At 42.2% G+C, this 14588-nt stretch overlaps 1 protein-coding gene across 4 annotated transcripts in view; it reads left to right on the top strand.

The window, feature by feature from the left end:
- The first annotated feature begins 1605 nt into the window (after positions 1 to 1605).
- The window catches only part of usp2a (ubiquitin specific peptidase 2a), a 40468-nt gene continuing 27485 nt past the window's right edge, over positions 1606 to 14588 (top strand). For 2 of the 4 annotated variants that reach the window (XM_041045733.1, XM_041045730.1), the window contains exons 1-3: positions 3473 to 3577; positions 4364 to 4484; positions 13637 to 14456. In XM_041045733.1, coding sequence (XP_040901667.1) covers positions 13692 to 14456 — 765 coding nt within the window. In that variant the 5' untranslated portion in view covers positions 3473 to 3577; positions 4364 to 4484; positions 13637 to 13691. Of the gene's footprint in view, positions 1816 to 3472; positions 3578 to 3691; positions 3798 to 4363; positions 4485 to 13636; positions 14457 to 14588 lie in introns of those variants that run through there. The other 2 variants (XM_041045731.1, XM_041045732.1) reach the window with 2 other exon arrangements.

Below are 14588 nucleotides of genomic sequence, written 5' to 3'. Positions count from 1 at the left end.
AACTGATATCATGCCTGTTGAACAAAAATGAAGCACTCTTCAGTTAGATTAGGGCTTGCCAGCTGAAATGGAGAAAATTATTACACTGAAAAGCTCCATATTTCCTTTGTTTAGTTAAATACTTAACATATAATGCCAGACATCTGGCAGCTTTAGTACTGCACATTGCGTTTGAATGGAAACCCATGAGTCTAAATAGATACTGCTACTCCGGATATATCCGTAAATACACTGCTTGAGCCATCGTCTGCCTCTCAAAGTAGTGCACCAGAGCTCAGGTGGATCTTAGAAGGCTATATTTGTATTTGATTATAGAGTTATAGATTTTGGTTGGACTAAATTTGCAGGATGCCTAGGTTTCACCCCTGCTCAGACTTATACACCAGTATTTAAGCTAATCAGTTCACTCAACTATATGTAACATGGGACTGTTCATAATCTGTGGCATTTAAAACATAATCATTTTGTAGGAACCTATATGAAGTATTAAATGGTAAAGAATGAGTCATCTTTCTTGTGTAAGTATGTAAAGAGAAAGATGCGTCACTGAATGGTAATAAAATGCAGTCTCCCTCCTCAGTGTGTGAGACTTTGTTTCATTCACAGCAGCAGCTTTGGAACCATGTCAGGGGTCTGGATTTGTTTCATGGTAGAGATGGTTATACTGCAGCATGATTTTATGACTCATTCGCTTTGATGCACGCTTTGACAGCCACACTCCAGTGTGAATGACTACTTGAGAGCTCAAACTTGGAACACTTAAAGGAAATAATCTTAGACATAATTTTTTCCTGAGACATTTTTCAGTATTTTTTACAGCACAATATTCTTATAATTAACTGGGGTATTGTAGGAAGTTAATAGTCTAATAATGTTGAATGCAGTAATTACTGCACATATAGAATTAAAATGACAGAATGGGGGTAATTCTCATTATTTCTCACATTCTACAAACTGCCTTTTTAAAAAGGTCACATTCCTCATTAGTAAACATTGTTGTTGATTTATCAGACATTCAGAACAGTACAAATATGGTAAGCTTTGTAATAGTTTAAAAATATTATTAGAATTTCCCAGCATTCACAAGCCACCAAACGAAACAAAAAATGTATTTCAGTGTCATCTGTATTTTTACACAATATTAATACCACGATATTTTGTGACAATTTCAGTTTGATCTTCTGTCCAAACAAGTTTACGGTTAAATACCGTGAAACTACACTAACTTAAAGCTGTCAAACAACATGGCAGATTGGCCAGCACATGTGCACTAAACAGGTGGAATAAATAACATTTTTATAGTATTTACCAGTGAACAGCTGGTATTTCTGTTAGTATGTAGGCCCAAAACCACAAAAGTGGAGAGAAATTTGACTTTTGAAAACAGGTTTCCCTCTTTCCCACAGACTTGAACGTCGCATTTTTTCAATGAACGACACCTCTGATGTTTACGTTCATCACCACGGCGACGGTGTAGGAGGCGGTTCGCTGTCCTGGCTGTTGACGCTCACAGAGAGGTATGAACCAATCAGAAATTAGCTCCGTTACCGGACTGACGTCACCGTTAAAGCGAAAAGGACCGTTACTTGGTTGCTGAAACTCTACAACTGCAAGAGGGTAGAAGATATGGCTGAATACCAGTGTAGTCTTGATTAAAAACCCATGCCTGTGTAGTCATCTGTTCGACATTGCTGGTTATCCTTCACAGCGACTTTAGTAAGTAATGGCCTAAAGAGCAGCACAAACCAGCCAGAAAAGACACTTTTTGGGGGCGTTTCTCTGACCGATTGGATCGAGGTGATCTCCAACTGTGGGGTGAGTGAATGCAGTTACCTTACACCACCATAACACTGATGTGCTGTTCTCTCCTATGGACACAATCACGAGCCAAACCAGGCTCCTACCAGGCTCTGGTAATATTACGTTATCTTGCTTGTGGAGAATAAATATATATATACCTTACTGGACACTAACACATTTTAGAAGTCATAATGGCCCACCAAAATGTTCGACAACAATTTGACTGTGAAGCAGCTCTTTAGTTTTCAAGTTTCAAGACACTTTAGCCGCATAAACTGCCCTACGTGTGTTCTGGGGGAAGAATGAGATCTGAGCCAGCCTTAAAAGTTCAGATTTTGTCGACTTAAATCTTGCTTATTCTATCGGATATAGCTACGTCTCAGAGAGGAGTGGTGTCGTAGCGGGTATGATGGTTCTTAGCTTTGTTATTCCCCGTGAGATGTGTACGGTTTGCCAATAAGCAGTGCCACAATTCGCTTACACTACAGTTTGGCCGGGTGGTCTCTGAACACCTTGGCGTAACACCGCTGCTGTCTTGGCTACAGAGACACTGTAGAATTAGCTAGCGAGATAGCTTGTTAACTAACCGATGTGGGACGTTCACCGAGGCTGCACGGACAAAATAATCATGCGGGCTCGGTAACAAACGACGCTTTAACTTTGTAATTCGCTACCTCCCAGTCCAGGCGACTTGAGGGACGGTAAGTTTTCGCTGTTTCGATCTCCCCTCCGCCCCCCTCACGGACAGTACACTGTCAAACCTGCCCCGCTTCCATTACGCTCCCGGGGTCTGAGTGGTTATCTAATCACGTGTGGATGGGGACGTTATGAGGGATCTTTAAAAAAAAAAAAGAAAATAGAAAGAAACACTGATATTTGCCTCAAATCAGGCTGAAGGACCATATAGACACGGCCACACTGCGGTGCATCGACTATGGCTTCTGTGCTAGTGTCGTCCCATCTCCTCTCAGTGTCATGTAACGCAATACCCCTCACAGAGACCGTCCACAGCACTACGTCTGTCTTTTTCCATTGTCTTGCACACATACCTCAACTGTTTCCCTGCGCCAGAAAGCACTTGATTTAATGTGGTAATTTACTGGTGTTTGTCTCTCTTACACCAGTACTGCAACACACTTTGATTTACGCGTGTATTTGAAAAAAACACAGATTGACTGTATGAAATAACAGACAGAAAAGGGGAGAGCCGGTAGAATATGACTTTGATTTTGAATAGATTAAAATTACATGTACGTGCTTTTTATGATGTCACGTGAAGCTGAAATGCATTCATTTCTGTCAGTGTTTAAAACTGATATAACTCAGTGCTGATTGATAGCTGAAATTTCAGAGCAACTGGCCACCAGCAAATGACTTAGTATAACAGTGTGTACAGTATCTGAGCCATTACTGGGGGAAGTCAGAGATGCCTGCGGATGAATCATGATCCAGTGAGGCTTGCCTCTTATTTCAGACTTTAATTTCTGTGGAAGCAGCCAATCTGCTGGCTACAGCAGTGTGATGGACTTGATGCTTACCCAGCTTGGCTTATAAAAAGCCTTAATGCTAGTCCTTTAAGAGCAAATTGGAACGCCACTGAGTGTTGAGTGACCTGTAGAGGTCATAGGCGTCTGCTATATTTACCGGCTCTGTAACTTGATCTGTGGCATTCTGGTTCGCTGTGCTCATACTATCCTCTCACACTCTGGGGCCACAGCCTCCCAAGTAGCACCCCGTTGCTTTCTGTCTATTGGCCTGGTCGCTCTGAACAACAAGGGTGAGCCTCTTACAAAATCAACTTAACCGTCACTCTTCCTCCCTTTTCTTCTTTCAGGTACCTGCTCATTAGATGAATGCTTACAGTGTGGGCAGTCTGCTCAGCTGTAGGGTGCATCTTCTCAAGGAGACTGTGATAGGAGTATAGGGGATAACGTTTCAGAAAGTTCTGGATTTTTTTTTTTTAGCATGAGTAGAAGGGCTGAGAACGACTTTCCAGGGTAGGGCATAACACCAGTTGAAATGTGCGAAATGTGTATTTGTAGTGAAAATATATAGAGAATAGAAGCCAATGTGTTTGCAACCTTTGAAACAAGGTACGGAGGAGACACATAATGAAGCTTTCAAAGATGGATCCAGCTCTTTATGAGCTTTATAACTGAGCAACTTTTTTCCGGATTTGATAATACGAGCTGACAGATGCATCATCAATCTTTAACGGCTGGACATGAAATCCAGAGAATGTGTGTACAGGAGGCCCGTACGCTCACTTCACACTGAACATGTCTGTCGTTAAGTGTCACAGTTTGCTGTGAGAGACAGCACAAAACAGATCAAGGAGACATTGACTTCTGATGGTCTATAGACAACATTTGTTATCCTGAAGCAGGAATTTTCTGACCACGTAGATTGTTTGATAGCTGTTCTTTGACAGTGATATTTACTTGCCTGTTTTACATTCATCTCAACCAAGAGTCAACAGAAAATGAAATCTGTTTTTTTTGTTGGTTTTTCTTTTGTATCATTCTGTGTGTATGACATGTAGCTTGTCTGTGTGTTTCTGCAGGAGTATTCAGTGCCACAAAGCCTGTGTGATGTGTGTACTCTGTGGGGTAGTAACAATAGGATGAGCCGCCCCAGACCTATCACAGTCTGCAGGGACTGACACACAGCTACAAATACGGCAGGTAACCACTTTGCACACACATGCCGTTACACAAACACACCGTCCCCGCCAACAGTCTGAGGTCTTAAGTGTCCCCGAGTACATGTAGTTCAGAATGCATTCCTGTTGTTGCTGCTTGTAAAGGCAGAGTTTTACATCACTGATTGCGTGGTTCAGATGTATCGCAGCAGAATTTATCAGTCCCTTTGTGAAAGAGAGTCAGAAAAACTTAGAAAAGTATGTTATTTATCGTGTATCATAAAACTTACCAGTGACTCATAGAAATGACTAAGTTAGAAAGGTGATGCTGTACATCACTTCGTTCTTAGGTTTCAGCATTACTGACACCTAGACATTCAGACTGTGACACTAATATGACATTTAAATTGCAGCTTATGCCGCTAAAAGGTTTTGATGATCATAGAAAAAAAGAAACTTGTGGAAAATAACACATATCCACCACATTAGACACCAAAACTACCAGGCAATTAATCTGTTATAAAATACAGTGGTGGTAATATTCAGATTTCTAATAGAGAGCAGTTTATCTAGTGGATTTGGGGGAAAAATATCAGATAAAAGGAATGAAATGTATTTCCTGATATGTCCTGATACAGGAGGCTGTTTGAGAGACAAGAAGTAACAAGTTACATTTCTGCTTTGACCTTTGAACAGCCAGAAGTCCCTGTTCTGCTGATCTGAGGCACCTTCCAGTAGTGAGAGGCCACAACAGTTCTTTTAAATACGGAAGTGCCTCACCATGTTGGGTTTTACACTGTATGTCAAGAGTAAAATGTCCTGTGCCAGCTGCAGTCGACATAGAGAAGAGTTGCAGGGATGACTTTTTCCATATATTCAGACCAAAGAGATGATCTGATTCTTTTCATGGCTCCTTAGTTGGGAAAAACAGGACAAAGCAAATGATTTCACATAGAGCTCAGAATTTAGTTTGACAGATATAATCAGAAGATTTTTTTTAAAAATTACTATCTAACTGTCTGCTGATATATTGTTATATTGTTGTTATTGTTATTGTCATTGTTTTGAATTGCATCTACTTTACAGAGTTATTGCTATAAAACAGAGACTGTAATAAAAATGAGTTATCAAAGTGACATAGTTTGTGGCCAAGGGACTGAGTGTACACAGAAACCAGCGCTAGGACAAACACTGATCCCTGTGACACACTGCATATGAAAGGGACTGATGACAAAACATGATCATTAATGGAGACATGAAACATTTGGTGGCACAGATTAGATTTGGACTATAGACTGACCAATACTGGACTTCTGAGGCTGATACTGATATTGATATGGGGGAGTTGAAGAAATCTGGTTGCGATATATATCAGTAGATGTTTTTTTTTTAATACATAGAAACTGTAAACCTAAACAAACTCTCAGAATCTGCTGTCTGTGGAAACCAGACTGGAGTTTATCAAATATAATATTGTTTTCCAGAATATGTAGAAGTCATTAACTGTATAAAATTCTAGATCTCTTCAAAATAAGATCATCAGTGAAGCTATAGCACTGGTGGTGGCTGACTTTATGAATGGATAAAATACAGTGTATGTTGAAAAGTGAAACTATCCCAAAAGTGTAAATTCATTCTTTAACCAAGAGCTGCTATAAGCAACTTCTGTGTAACTAATTCATCTCTCAGCACCACTCAGTGGACTGACAGAGATTGATAGGTGTTTGAAATAATAATCTGTCTAATTGAGCAAATGATTACCTCAATGAATAAAGAATTACACCAGCCAGCTGCATTGGCCGGAGCATCAATCATTGCAGCCCTCAGATCCAGTCCTCTCTCAGGTCACTGCTGCTGTTATGGCCTCTCATGTGAGTCACCAACAGATGGTGGTAATGATAAATGCTAATTGGTTGCTCCTTGCCAGGTTTTCACATTATATAAACCTGGTTTCAGTAGTGAGGAATTGCAATAGGGGTAGGTTCTGGAGGGAATTTCCTGCATTTGAGTATGAAATATGAAAAAACAAATGATCTATTCTCCTCCGTTGCAAACTTTGAATGCAGCGTTTGAGGATGTGACCTATTTTAGACAATTTAATAAAGTATGTTCAAGGATGGAAAATGAAAGGTGACTGGACTGTTACAGTCAGAGCCCTAGAGCTTTGTGAGGCACTGCTGGAGGCACTAGGACAAGAAAAATCACTGATATTAAATCTCTTCTTTCATAGTGTTTTTATGAAACAGATGTTTTTAGTTGCCACTTTAATTTTGTGGTTTTATTTTGCCCTCTAAGAGTTCTTGTGCCAGCACTGTGCATTCCTCTACTTCATTTCCTTCTTTTCTTTTATGTAGCTGTAGATACAGAATTATAAAGAGGATTGTACTGTCGCACGTTAGACTTGGCCGAGGGGAAAACAGAAGTGTAGAGTGGAGTTTAACCAGCTCGGGAAGGCTGGAGTAGGTCCAACTGCGGCTTGTCAGAATAACCAAGTACTCAAGCCGAATTTTGATATGCAGGGCACTTAGTTGTAACAGGCAGAGGAGGGGGAGGAGCAGAGGCGTCAGTGTGGCCCTCACAGACATCGGCTGTCTCTTATCTGCTCACATTTCAGGGTATATATAGCCCCCTGTAAGGCCAAACCAAACTCAGCACAGCCCAGAGACACCCTAACAGCCCCTATGTTGATTTCTGACATTATGAGAGAAACACAGTGCCTATGGTATGTTATGTTCACTTTCACACACATCTTCAGCTTGGCAGCACAGAAGATCTATACAGTCACCAGAGTTTCGAGGTGGGGAGTCCAAGATTAGTGTCACCAAGTCAGCATCTGACCAAATGTGGAATATGGTCACAGTCCCCCTCCACCTCCTCTGTTCCTGAACTGTGCCATTGAATTATGGCCAGAAATGTGCTTTTGCAGAATATTATGATCTGACAGTGACCTTTGACCTTTTGGATATAAAGTGTCACTTCATCATTTTAGCTCATGAATTCTTGAATTATACAAAAAAAAAACCCTAACAACAGTGACCTTGATCTTTGACCTTTTATCACCAAAATATAATCAGGTCAGCCTCGCGTCCAAGTGCATGTTTCTGTCAAATCGGAGATCACATTCACAAGAGTGGGATGGATGGACAGACGGCTCAACAACCTGAAAACATAATGCCGGTGGTCACTGCTGTAACATGGAGGCATAAAAATATGACCAGAAAAATTTCGAGAAGCGTCAATAAAATTAAATTAACAGTTTTTATTGGTTGACTCCTAAATCAACATATTTCCCCGACCAGCATGAAAAATGTTTCGAGCTTCTAGGAACTGCTACCACAGCTTCTGTGTGGTCTGTAAATAACGTCTGTGGGCCAGATATATTACTGACTACTGATTGGTCAAAACAAGCCTGCTCCCCTCCCAAAGGCAAATGTGTCCGGATGTCATGCTGAGTGAACGTAGTGAAATGAAATGGCACTTCAGTGTGATTTTCAGGTTTTCGACGAGCTGGCTGTATTATGGTCAATTTGTACTATAGGGTGAGTGAAACATTAAGCTACCTGAGTCCACTGTGCCTCTGTTGTGTCTTTGTGGTAACAGCTGTATCTGATCCACTGTTGAACTTGACTTTTGCATAGAATCACAGCACTCGCGTCAAAACTGCACTGACTCAGCTGAGACTGAGCTAACCATTTTACTATAGCACAGCACACTGATGCACACACACACACACACACACACACACACACACACACACACACACACACACACACACACACACACACACACACACACACACACACACACACACACACACACACACACACACACACACACACACAGGCGCACCTACAAGAGAGTGTCCATGCTGATGTTACATTCAGGCAATGCGCCCCCCAGAGAACAGCAGCTCAGAAATCCTGCGTCATCACACATACTCTCCTAACGCACTTCAGACTGGCCCTGCTCTCTAATAGGCCAGGAGGAGACCTGGGAGGACAGTATGTACTGTAAGAGGTCTGACTCACTGACTGATTAGAATGATGGATTTTAAACCATGAGACGATAGGTCCAATCAAAATCAACAAAGTCTATGAAAAATACATTTAAGCTTTAATTATACATTTAAGCTTTTATAAAGTTCAATAAATCCTTTTCCAAATATTAGTCAGGTTTATTTTCAATGTTTTTTAATCAAAGATATTTGAGGTGCAGTTGTGTTTTATTCTTGCCACATTTTATTATAAGCACAAATAGAATCAGATCAGAGGTCATTTGTTTTTGTGACTTCCTCTCCACCTGGTGAATATCCTAGTACTGCTGCTGCTTAACACTTTATGAATGGACTGAGAATGTGTGTACTGACAAGTAAAAGAGTTCAACCAGCCTGAACTGTTATTTTAACCACAGGTGTTTTGTTAGTATTCTTGTTTTTTCCCCCTTTTGTCTTTATATTGCTCTTGAATCCAGTTCCAGGTAATGAAAGTGAGGTTCCCAAGAAGTTTTTAGCTTGGTTTTCTGAAACCTGCCCAGTAAGTGAAACTTTATCTCTCCAGCTCTTTGCCAAGGATTGCCAGCAGTCAGCTGCTAAAATCTTCTCTTCCACTTCGCTCATGCAGTCACTTCTGCCACTCTGTTGACAGCTTTCTTAATACAGAGTCAGTAGAAGTTCGGTCATAGCAGTGGAATGTTTTATTTTCACACTGACATCTTTTCACTTTCTTTTTCTCTCTGACCTTTCATAGTTGAGTCTATCTAATCCTGTTGTATCGTTTTCCAGCAGCACAGCGGCTTGTTAGGCTTGTCAGGAGTTTTTCTTCATTTCCTCTGTGGTTCTCTGAAGGAGATAAGGGAATACAGAGCATTACGCACAGCCGCCGGGCTGCAGATCTGATAGTACGTGTAAATTGGCTGTGGAATATGTCCTCGTACTACTTTTAAGTTCTTTATGCGTCTGTAGCAGGCAAACAAATGCAGCTTGTTGCCACGGTAGCTATGGTAACTACTGGTTAGAACAACCTCAGGGGAGGCTGAAAATGCAGAGTAGCCTGTGTGCATTTGTGTGTGTGTGTGAGAGAGAGAGAGAGAGAGAGAGAGAGAGAGAGAGCCTGGCGCATTCTTGTGCTTGTGCATTTGTTGTTTCCGTGGAGACATTGCCTCTCAGAAGTAAAATCCATAGTTTGCTATCACCTTATCAATCCCGTGTGTCCGTGTTGTGTGGTGTGGTGTGGTGTTACTCCCACGGGTGTGACTTGCTGTTTGCACTTCACTCTCAGCAGCTCGCCCACCAGGCTAGCCCAAGGTTGTTTCACTCAGCTGCCCAGGGTCTTTGGCTGTGATACAGCTGTGGGTATTCAGAGGGGTGCACACATGAGGCAGGGTAAGGATTAGCCAGGGCAAAGGTGCTGCAGACAAGGGTTCAAAAGACATATAGACTGCCCTTATTTGACAGTTGCAGAATTCCAAGATGTTAATGAGCCTAAAATAAACACGAGAACCAGAGACCTCCATATGATAAGACATATGATGTTATTTATTTATTATTGGGTGTTATAGAACGTCCATTTTAGAACCATTGCTTCAGTATAGAGCCATATTTATACAGTGGGTCTTACTCACCGTTTTGTCAGAGAAAACACACCTCGTGGTGCCACAGATCATCCAGGATTCTTACTGTTATTTCCCTCACACATTTTTTCATCCCTGTGTTTACACAGTGTGAGGAGTCACATAATGAAGGTCTGAGCTAGTGTGATGATAAGGATGTGGTGGGCTTACCAGCCGCAGCCTGGTAAGTCGGTGGAATTTGCCGTGATGAATAAGTTTTGCCTCAATCACAGTCAGATGCAAGCTCTGAAAATGGTGCTTGGCTAGTGTTCCCTCTGCATTCAGGCAGCAAATTACCAGCTCAGATTCCTAGAAAATGTGCACTGCAGTCTGGATATCTGAACAGGAATCTTTGGTTGGGGTAGTACAGTATTTTACTGGAGTCCATACTTGTGTATTTCTTTACACAATGAATCCCTTACAAGTATCGATACAATACGTTTCTAAAATATAAAATGTAACTAAACAAACTTTAGTATGAATGTTGAAATCTGAATGTTGGAGTCAGTGTGGAAGCATTTATAAAAACATCACTGCATGACTTTTGTGGCCACTGCTGATGGTGATATTTTTTTAAAGCTGATGATAATGATAATGATAATGACATATCATTAAATCTGTCCACTTTAATTGATTAAAGAAGTCCATACCAGTTTCCCAGAGTTTAAGGTGACATCTTTAAACGCCAATGTTCAGTTTACAGTGATGTAAAACGGAAAATAAAAGCAAAGTGATTCATTCTCACATTTAAGAAACTGGCACTGGCAAATTTTTTCAAAATTTTCATTGATAAATTACTTAATGATTATTCAAACTAATGGAAAAAAGCACTAACAAAAAACGAGCATTGGGAATAAAATAGAGTTATTACATGGGGTTTTCAAGTTTGTAGCCATAACTAGAATGCTGTATATCATATCACATGTAATTGTCAGTGCTTTCATCCACCAGTGAGGGGAGCTACAATGCAGAAAGCTACTGATTCAGTCTTCAATATTTAGTCATTTATGTACCGATCATCTCTAGTCTTTAAGTTCAGGATGTTTGTGACTCAAAGTATCACAAGAGTTTATGTAGTTTTCTCTGTGTGGTAACTGAGAGAGGTGGTGGTGGAGAATAAATCCAGACCCAGGCTTCATCCCATCAGAGAACTATTGGTCATGTCAGAGATACTCATGTTGTACTGTTGCCATGTTCATTGCAGCACCCAAACCAAAACTGTCCAAACACCAATGCTGCCAAATGATATAATCATACGCCTCATACGTCAACTGAGCCTGACTTTAGCTGGCTGACTTAAAACAAAGCCAGGTTCTTGGTGCTGTTAGCCTGGGTGGCTTAGCAGCACTCAGCTGAATGGCCACAGCTGCCTGGCCTGCGCCTGTGTATTTTGGCCAGCAGTGTGTATTTGCCTGTCTCCAGCACGCTGCCTGTCTGCCTACTCCAGATCCATATTCTGAATAATTGATAAGCCTGTGGTCATAGAGAGAGAGAGGCAAAGGGAGAAAGCAATAGAGCCCCAGAAGGAGGGGAAATTACACTGAGGAGAAGTAGGTGCAGTCGGAGAGAAGGCAGGGTGCCGAGGAGGAAGAGGGAGAGCAAGAGAGTAGAGAGAGCAGTAAGAGAGAGAGAGAAGACAGGAGAGACAGATTAAAGAAATAGGAGCCTCCCGTACTAAACTCAACACGGATCAGCAACACCAGATACTTTTATTTATTCAAACAGTGCTGTGTATGTGAACAAGAGCTTCTCTCTGCTACAGGAACACAGTGTGCTGCCTGCCTTTCTTTACCTCCAACACCCAGCTGGACTCTCCCATACATTATAGCAGTGAGAGATATACACCATACCAAGAGACGGAAGGAGGGGGGGGGGGGGGGGGTTGCTGGTGCCCTGCAAGAAACATGGAGAGATTATATTCAATGTCTCTATTAACAAGCATGCCACCTAGTGCTAATTGTGTCACTGCAGATCGGTCTCCTCAGGAAAGTGTATCACGCGCCTCAGAGTTATGTGATGTTGGCTCATGGTATGGTATCCATGTTGTAGTCGTCTACCAGGCCTCGGTAACCAGTATACAGTATACAACTGTAGTCCTGTAGTCCTAACACCGTTATGTATCCCATTTGATTTGTTCCAGTCTATGGAAAAAAGTGGCAATGATGAAACCTTATATGATCGCAGACAAGAAGACAGAAGACAAAGCAGAATGAACTGAAAAAAAAATCATAAATTTGTCAAGCCATCACAAATAACTAACTAATTTCAACCAAATTCACTACAGAACAGAGGTGTATAGTACAAGCAAAGATTATAACATAACTGTCATATCAAACTCCTCATAAAGTCCATGAGCATCCAAGGTGTGTATCCAAAAACAGTTTCCTTTGGCAAAGTTGTGTGTGTAATTCCACTTCTGTATTGTTTTAGGCTTCTGGCAGTTTAAGATTAGATTTTAGATTCTGATTTTTTTTTTCAAAAGGGAATTTTAGAATGGAAATTTCATTCTTGGTATAAATGCATCATTTGAAAGGGATTTTACCTGATCACAGGATGATCATTGGGGTTTTTATGTGTAAGCCTGCATTAAAACCTGGAGCCATGGAGTATGAAAGACAAAAGACATACACAGCAGTAGATGTGGGATTGTGCTCTGCTGTCTGCATCAGCATGTTTTGTGATGATACCACTAAGAGATGGTCAGAGGCTCCATGTAATAGCTTTAAAGTTTGGAGTTTAAAGTTCATGCACTTTCCTGTGCTTCATGTACCCGCAACGAAATGACATAAACTTTGTTGACAGTTAAAGGAGACGTAATGTTGACTCTCATAAATTATGTAAATAATGCAAGTTGCACATTGTTGTAAGTTGATTTCGATAATGTTGTAGGTAGAGCACTGATTTGAAGCTATACTCTGCAAAATACACTAAAAATCTACAACATTATAGCATGTTTTGAAAATTAGTCACAGTAATGTAAATTATAATAATTTGTTGTGGGTTAAAACAGGGGTTTTCAGAGTCTGAGGCTGTGCCCACCCCCCACCTCCACTACCCCCACCCTTAGTTTACTTGCTTAGTTTCGCTAAATTCCTGGATCCCATGATTATGCTGTTTCTTCCCATAGTCACTCAACACTTGAGCCAAGATGGTGTAAAACTGCTGTTTGACATAACTTCAGACTACAGCACAGGTCTGTCCTAGCTGTGTCTCTGAGCTAACTCACATTTACACTATTCTATGTGATTTCATTTTGATAACTGATGCAATATTATTTCTTTTCCATCCACTGATCCTCCCATGAAGCTGTTCAGAGTGTCCCTGGGGAGGCCCGCCTCACACTTTGAAAACCTCTGGGTTAAAACATGATACAGTGCTGACACACTCCTTTAAATAACAGGACAATGAGTATCAGTGTAAGACAGTGTTGTTACACAGTATCACTTTATATTGTAAGTTTTCAGATTGATGTTTGTTCAGTTAAGAATAAATGATGTCCTAATTGCTGCCTACAGTGTTGCTGTATCTAAGTTTGGATGTGATTGTTGTTGATGATCTAATACTTGTGTCTCTTTGCTGTGGCTGCAGTCGATGCAGTCTTCCAGAGGCTCTGCCTCCCTGTGGCTGAGAAACCAGCAGCAGCATGTCCCGCGTCTCCTCCACCGCCAAGCGCTACGCTGGCCCCTCCTACACCAGCCACTACAGCTCCTACAGCTCCTCCCTGACACCGGGCCTTAGCTCATACAGTGAGCGGGACAGGCTGTCCTCCTACAAGTCCCCCACCTCCTCTTCCTCAGGTTACTCCTCCTCCAGCTATCTGAGCAGCTCTACCGCCCGCAGTCGCAACTACAGCACCTCTTCAGACCCTGATCGCGACCGGGGGCGAACCATCCCACGCACCGACATCCTCGGAAGCAGCAGCAGCAGCCGCCGGAGTGAGAGCCTCAGCAGAACCCCCGTTAAGAGCTATGGAGGGTCAGGGCTGAGTGGGGGATCGGCCTACACCAGCTACAGTCCCTACTCTTCGTCCTCGGCCCAGTCCAGCTACCTCTCTTCTTCACCGGTGGCCTCCAGCATCTCACTCAACCGACGGAAATCAGTATCTCAGAGTGACTTGAGCAGGGATCTGGCTTCTCTGAGCTTCAATGATGCCTCCTCTTCCTCCACCCCGTCCTCTTCCACCAGTGCCCTGAGGAGCTATCGCAGTAGGACCAGCGATGTGGCCGACTCGTATGGCACTAGCTCACGCACGGGCTACTCAGGCCTGTCGCGCAGTTCTACTCAGGAGGCCCTCTCGCGGAGCTCCACCCAGGAGGCCTTCAGCAGCAGCAGCAGCAGAGCATTCAGCTCTTCGACATGGGAGCCGAGCAGTAACGGACTGTCTGACTCCCCCACCAGGGGCTCCACGGTAAGAGAATGTCCTCTATTCTTGTACATGCTGGGCTGAAGCTTTCTGCTTTTATTGGGGATGTACTACTCCAGAGGGGATCAGTTTCCAGGGGCTGAGTAAGGCTGAATGAAATCAAAGCTGAAGTGGTCA

This window comes from Toxotes jaculatrix, chromosome 9 (genome assembly GCF_017976425.1).
Source record: "Toxotes jaculatrix isolate fToxJac2 chromosome 9, fToxJac2.pri, whole genome shotgun sequence".
In the NCBI taxonomy this organism is placed as follows: domain Eukaryota; kingdom Metazoa; phylum Chordata; class Actinopteri; family Toxotidae; genus Toxotes; species Toxotes jaculatrix.
This window is presented reverse-complemented; position numbering and strand designations above follow the sequence as displayed.